The sequence below is a fragment of the Rattus rattus genome, chromosome 7, assembly GCF_011064425.1.
Source record: "Rattus rattus isolate New Zealand chromosome 7, Rrattus_CSIRO_v1, whole genome shotgun sequence".
NCBI lineage: Eukaryota > Metazoa > Chordata > Mammalia > Rodentia > Muridae > Rattus > Rattus rattus.
The window spans coordinates 8,752,168-8,759,284 of NC_046160.1; the positions used below are offsets into that span (position 1 = coordinate 8,752,168).

General features: G+C 55.7%; 1 protein-coding gene across 1 annotated transcript; it reads left to right on the forward strand.

Moving 5' to 3' along the window:
• The first annotated feature begins 1,053 nt into the window (after positions 1-1,053).
• Zfp36l2 (ZFP36 ring finger protein like 2) lies at positions 1,054-5,230 on the forward strand. Its single transcript, XM_032908757.1, has 2 exons — positions 1,054-1,429; positions 1,924-5,230. The coding sequence occupies exons 1-2, from the start codon at positions 1,379-1,381 to the stop codon at positions 3,334-3,336; spliced, it is 1,464 nt and encodes a 487-aa protein (XP_032764648.1). The 5' UTR covers positions 1,054-1,378; the 3' UTR covers positions 3,337-5,230.
• The last annotated feature ends 1,887 nt before the right edge of the window (positions 5,231-7,117 follow it).

Sequence of the window (7,117 nt, forward strand, 5' to 3'; positions counted from 1 at the left end):
GCTACTCTCAAAGAGTCAGGGGCCTTTTGAGACTGCTTTTTCTACGGAAAGCTAGTAGGAGTTGCACTAAAGGCAACAGAATGAGGGCCTCTTCCCCCCAACCTGGGTGGTGGTTCAGCAACCACCGCCTCCGGCAGCTAACACAAAGCTTAGATTCAATGCGGTGCCTCCCACAGCCGTAGGAAAAAGGTTGCAGGACTCAACAGGCCAAGGCTGTACGGGCGGGAAGCCTTGGCTAGCAGCTGCACCCCCCATCCCTGAGACGGGTGGGGAGGCTAGGCCAACCAACAGGCACAAAGGTGAAGGAAGTGACTTCCTCCGTGTCCACACTGCTCCCCCGACTTCCCTCTAGTCCCCCGAGTCGGCTTTCCCGCCCCGGACACCCCGCGCCACTCCGCGCCTTTGGCCCAGGCTCAAGGTCTTGTGATGTGATTAGCAAAGCCAGCGCCTTGTCCTCAGACAGTCAGCCCTGCCCCACAGGCCGCAACGCTCAAGTCCTGTTTACTGAGCCTGGGCGGGGAGAGGGGCGGAGAAACGCGCCAATGCTCCTCCATGCTGGCCGCTCCCGCCCCCACCCCTACGGCGTCTCCACGTGCAGCCGGGCCCGAGCTGCCACCTACCAGACAGGCCGCGACCCCCGCCCCCAGTCCCAAGCAACTTGGCAACGCGCACCATTGCAATATTGTTGCGTTTTGCAGTTCCCGCGCGCCGAGCAAAAACTAGGGTGGGAGATAAAAGCTGCGCCAGTCGGCCCAGCAGGATCGGGCAGGGAAAGGCACGTCCGGGATAGCCTGGTCCCGGTCAGATTGAGCGTGAGGTGCTTTCCAACGTTACACTCCAAGAGGCGGAGGAGAACGAGATATTCCCGCCGCCGCCACCCCGCACCCAAAGGAGCCGCGCTCCCCACGCCGCCCGGGACGCCCGGGACTGCCCGCCCCGCCCCGCCCCCGAAGGGAAAAAATTGGCGGCGACCAATGAGAGTCCGAGAAGGGGCCTGACGTCTGCCGGCCGGCGGGCGGCGTTGCCTAGAGACCCCAGCCGGTCAGCGATCAGTCCCCTCCCCGGGTGCGCTTTGCCCCGCCGCCGCGCGGCTCCCAGGCTGTATATAGGGCGCGCGCTCGCGGGTCTCCGAGTTCCACCAGTCCGCGAGCTGCCGACGGCTCGCGCGGGGGGCAGGCCGGGGCGCCGAGCTGCGCTCTCGCTTCTCCTCTGCCCCCCACTCCGCGCGCCGCGGCCTCCTCCTTCCTCGGCCCCGCAAGCAAACTTTCCGTCCCTCCCTGCCCCTCGTCCGTTATTCGTCTTGGTTTGAGCTGCGCCGCACCGAGGGCTCCTCCCAACCTCCCCGCTTGCAGTTCCGACCATTACAGGACCCAGAAAAATGTCGACCACTCTTCTGTCAGCTTTCTACGATATCGACTTCTTGTGCAAGGTAAGCCGACTGCGGGAAAGGATGGCGGACGGCCTGGAACCCTTTGGAGTTCCGAGACTTGGCCGCCGGGCCCGGCTGAGGCGGGAGGGACCCTTCCAAGTTGGCTTTGCGGGTGGAGGGAAGTCCTGGAGTTAGCAGTACTGTGTGCTTGCAACTGTGGGCGTGGAGAGCTGGGAGGGAGCGAGTAGCGGCTGGAGCAGCCGTGCTCCTCCCGAGCCGACCGCGGCCACGCTGCCGGGACTTCCCGGACTGTGTTTGCGCCGCCCATCCCGTGGCCACGGGCCCAGGATCACATGGCTAGACCCGGAGCGGCCGGGGTGGGCGTCCTCCACTCTCTCCGGCCTGCGTTTTGTAAGTGTAGCGGTGGAGACTGAATTGGAACCCACAAGGAACACCAACAAGTGGGCAGTTGGGACTGGCGTCCATTCTGCAGTTCCCCCAACTCTCTTCCCCATCAGATTTTCATCCCGTCCCCGGTCCCCTCCCTTTGGCAGACGGAGAAATCCCTGGCAAACCTCAATCTGAACAACATGCTGGACAAGAAGGCGGTGGGGACGCCCGTGGCTGCTGCCCCCAGCTCGAGCTTCACTCCGGGGTTCCTGCGACGCCACTCCGCCAGCAACCTACACGCGCTCGCCCACCCCGTGCCCAGTCCTGGCAGCTGCTCGCCTAAGTTCCCAGGCGCCCCTAACGGCAGCAGCTGTGGCCCGGTTGGCCCGGCAGGCGCGGGCGGCCCGTCCTCCTACGGCCAGCTCAAGGAGCCTTCAGGGGGCAGCGGCACGGCGCTGGTCAACAAGGAAAGCAAATTCCGGGATCGCTCTTTCAGCGAGAACGGTGAGCGCAGCCAGCACCTCCTGCACCTGCAGCAGCAGCAGAAGGGGGGCAGCGGCTCCCAGATCAACTCCACGCGCTACAAGACCGAGCTGTGCCGGCCCTTCGAGGAGAGCGGCACGTGCAAGTACGGCGAGAAGTGCCAGTTCGCGCACGGCTTCCATGAGCTGCGCAGCCTCACTCGGCACCCCAAGTACAAGACGGAGCTGTGCCGCACCTTCCACACCATCGGCTTCTGCCCCTACGGCCCGCGCTGCCATTTCATCCACAACGCAGACGAGCGACGGCCCGCGCCATCGGGGGGCGCCTCCGGGGACCTGCGAGCGTTTGGCGCGCGCGACGCGCTGCACCTGGGCTTTGCCCGGGAGCCGCGGCCAAAGCTGCACCACAGCCTCAGTTTCTCCGGCTTCCCGTCGGGCCACCACCAGCCGCCCGGGGGACTGGAGTCGCCGCTGCTGCTCGACAGCCCCACGTCGCGCACGCCGCCGCCGCCCTCCTGTTCCTCCGCCTCGTCCTGTTCCTCATCAGCCTCTTCCTGCTCCTCCACCTCAGCGGCCTCCACACCCTCGGGCGCCCCGACGTGCTGCGCCTCAGCGGCGGCTGCGGCGGCGGCCGCGCTGCTCTACGGCCCCGGGGGCGCGGAGGACCTGCTGACTCCCGGAGCGCCGTGCGCCACTTGCTCGACCACCTCGTGCGCCAACAACGCCTTCACCTTCGGCCCGGAGCTGAGCAGCCTCATCACGCCACTTGCCATCCAGACCCACAACTTCGCCGCCGCGGCCGCCGCCTACTACCGCAGCCAGCAGCAGGGCCTGGCGGGCCTCGCGCCGGCCCCTGCGCAGCCCCCCGCGGCCCCCGCGCCGCCCTCGCCGCCCTTCGGCTTCCAGCTGCCGCGCCGTCTGTCCGAGTCGCCCGTGTTCGACGCGCCCCCCAGCCCCCCGGACTCGCTGTCGGACCGCGACAGTTACCTGAGCGGCTCGCTGAGCTCGGGCAGCCTCAGCGGCTCCGAGTCCCCCAGCCTGGACCCCGGCCGCCGCCTGCCCATCTTCAGCCGCCTCTCCATCTCCGACGACTGAGGCAAGGGGGCGCCCGCGAGGGGTTGGGAGAGGCGTTACAGGGGGCACCGGTTGGGGGGTGACACTGCCGCAGGCCGACTTTAAGGCCCCTCCGAGCACTTGGACTCGAACTCTGCCGGGAGGGGCCCCTGCCCTTCCCTTTCGGTTTTCTCGTTTCGTTCTTTTTTTTTTTTAATTTTTATTATTAATATTATTATTATTATTATTATTGCAAAGTTTCGTTCTTTGTTGAAATAAAAGCCAACGAACTTTTCGAATGGATGAACAAAATATCCACAACAGGGCGGTTGTGATGCAGAAAGAACAAAGGATACCAAACACTTGCTTTAGGTCTCAGAAGAGTTTGAAACTCTAGTTTTAAAAGAAAAAATAAAAATCAGCCCATCACCAGCAGCTACCAACCATCATTCCATCTCTTCTTTCACTGGAAAGCCTTAGCTACAGTCCAGATGTGAGAACTCTGACCTTGGAAGGGGTTCCAAGACCAGTGTTAGCCCGCCGGCTGCCACCTCCCTAAAGTATAAGCTTCTAGAATTCAAACTAATGCCAAGAACATGCCTTGGTAGGAGTAGCTCTCCTTCGTGGTGGTTGTTTACCTTGTTTATGTTTTTTAACAAAGTTCTATGTGTCTGGGGGTGGGGGAGCCCTTGCATTCCAAAGTTTGGTAACAGTCTCCTTGCCAGCACTCAGTGGGTGTTTAGCTTAGAACCATTTCCTCTGCCCTCTGGAAGCCTTGGGCAGAGCTCAGTTCATAGTTGTTGGGAAATAAGTGCTTCATTTTTAGCTGTTTTGAGTTGATCCGCACCACTGCACCACAACTCAATATGAAAAACTATTTAACTTATTTATTATTCTTGTGAAAAGTATACATTTGAGGATGTTGTTCATACTGTATTTATCGAGTATGATGAAAGCAATAGATATATATTCTTTTATTATGTTAAATTATAATTGCCATTATTAATCGGCAAAACGTGGAGTGTGTTCTTTTCACAGTAATATATGCCTTTTGTAACTTCACTTGGTTATTTTATTGTAAATGAGTAAGAAAAATCTTAATTTAAGAGATTGTATGTAATATTTATTTCATTAATTTCTTTCCTTGTTTACGTAAATTTCGGAAGATTGCATGGTTTCTTTACAGAAATCTATCTTGATGCTGTGGAAGTAGTTTGAGGAACATTTTGAGTTTTTTTAGAATGCATAATGGTTGTAGCCCATCCAACTTTAGAGAGGAAAAGAATGCCCAGAGACTTTGCAGTCAGACTCTCACGTGGCATGCGTCTCTAGTTCCAGCTTTATAAACCAGCAAGGAAAGACAGTTTCCTAGTTCCACCAGCTCTACTGTGACATTGAGTATAAAGACATGTAGCAATAATGGGGGGGGGGTCTCAGTGCCTTCACAGGGCCCGAACTTGCCTTAAATCTTCCTCAGCCAAATAAGTATTCCATTAGTGCTTGAGAATTTGAATGTGGGATGGGTTCGCCTGCACAAGAGGAAAAGAATTTTACCACTTTTTTTTTTTTTTTTACCATAGCTATGATGTGAAGAGGCCAGGTCTTCGCGCTGAATTGTTGGTGGTACACGAATATACCTTGCTTAATGACAGAACTTGTACTATTATTTTTCATTGTAAAGAGGCAGGAAAGTCTCCCGGCTTTGCCGGGTGACGAATGAATGAACAGCCGCTTAGTTTGTGCGTAGGTACAGTTGGAGCACCACGAGTGCACTCTGGACTACTTTGACAGAAGTAGGTTTTTGAATGTAACGAGATAAGTCAACTTGAGTTGTAATATATTTTGGGGAATCAGTTCACTACAAATTGTGACTGTAAACATTGTACTGTAAATGTTTTGTAGTTTTCCCCCAATAAAATTTTTTGGAAAAAAAAAAGCTCCTGAGTAGTGTTTTTGTTTTGTTTTAAAAACCGAGTCTCCTGGCTTCCCTTGGCCTCAGCAAGTCTGGGAAGGGGTGTGTCGAGGAGGTGGGGAGCTGGCGGGTCTCGAGAGCCTGCATCCACTTGTACCTGTATTTATTTTATAGCAAGTCCTTTCAGCTGAAAGAAAGTAATTATTTGGCTGTCAAGGGCATTTGTTAGCTGTTCCCTTTGGTAATAAGATGCATCCCAGTGTTGGCTGACTGGCTGGTGGCAGGGCCTGGCGGGAGACCGCAAGGGGTGTGGCCGGCCTATGAGTCACCCAGAGGATCACGTGGCTGCTCTGGCTGCGGAAGGTCCCGATTTTTCTCTAGTCTGCCTGACCAGGGCCTGCAGCCTGGACCGCGAGGTCTGAGCCAGGCCTGCCCTAGGAGCTGGGTTTTGCTTGGACTTTGGGAACCTGGGTTATGTCCTTCGGAGAGGATGGAAGATTAAGCCGGTTAAACTTCTATCTGGGTGATGTTTGTTTACACAGACAACTTCCTCTGGGAATGAGCACATTCTGGCTCTTTATGCAAAAGGAAGAGAGGCCAGAAAGCAAATTCATCCAGGCTTCTACCAAAGGCAAACAAGGCTGCCTCGGTTCGCCTGGTTCCCGAAGCTTAAATAAATTAAAGGCGTTTGTGCTTTTGGGTTTTTTTGGTAGGTGGTTTGTTTTTACCCTGCTCATTTTTAAAACAGTCTTTTAAACTGTCATAGGGGACAGTTAGATTTTTTTTCTCCCCCAATACACAGTTCACACAACTTTCCCAAAGTAGGCAAGAGACCCAGCAAGAGTTTGCTTTCTTATCGACAACAGCCGGGCTCTATCAGCCAATCCTTGCCACCCCCCTGTGGTTGCCCCTGCCTTGACCAGCGTCTGCTGTGACTCACAGCTGGGGGCGGGGCGGGGGCTGTCTGAGGGATGCGCCAAACTGGGCAGCTGTTCCCAGTTAAGGAAGATGGAGTTGGTGTTCATTGGAACGCTTTTTTTTTTTTTCTTTTTTTGCGTGGGGCAGGGGGGTGGGGGACTTGCTGCCAAACAGTTTCAAAGTTGTCCCAGATGCTGGGCCTTGGGGGGTGGAGGGAGCCAGAGGCCAAGAAGGCCTGGGGCTGGGTGAAGCCTGCAGCTCCGTGGCCTCCAGGCCATAAAGAATGCAGTGGGGAGGAAACGGCCCCACAGTGGAGCTATTTAGGCCCGGCTTCATTTCAAAGACCTTGTTTCCACTTCGTTCTCAAACTTATTTTTCTAAACAAGTACTTTTGATCAGCTGGAATGTTGGACTTCTCTTTGGGGTAAGCCACATTCATTTTTAAAAACTGCTCTGAAAGCCCGAAGCCAGAGCTCTGGGGTTTCATGTTTTAAACGTGTTGGAGCGTGAAGAGCTTGGAGAGGTAGACGGTCATTCAGAAGCTTTCTCACCCACCATCAGTGGGGGCGCTGGGTTAGCGTGCTTCCGCAGCGCGCAGAAGGAACAGTGTTTATTTGGTTACCTACCCTTAGGACGGTATGTTTTGTAAATCCAAGATCTAGAAGTACGACTTGTAAGTAAGGATAAAGTAGAACTGGCTGTCAACAGGCGACCCCGTGGAGCTTAAAGCAGGGAGGCCAAGGCAGAATTTAGGTGGAACCTATTGTGGGCAGCTGTGAGCCCAGACCCGAGTGATTCCCAACACAGCGAACCACCTTATTATTAATCATTTCGGAAGGGGGATGTGTATGTGTACAGCTCTTTGGCCCCTGCTGGCTGAATCTCCTGCTATCCATGTAGAAAGCAGCACACACAATTGACAAGCGCTGCGTTGAGCTGTGAGATTTTGAAGACTGAGCCCGGCAGGGTCCTTGATGCAGGATAGATGCTGGG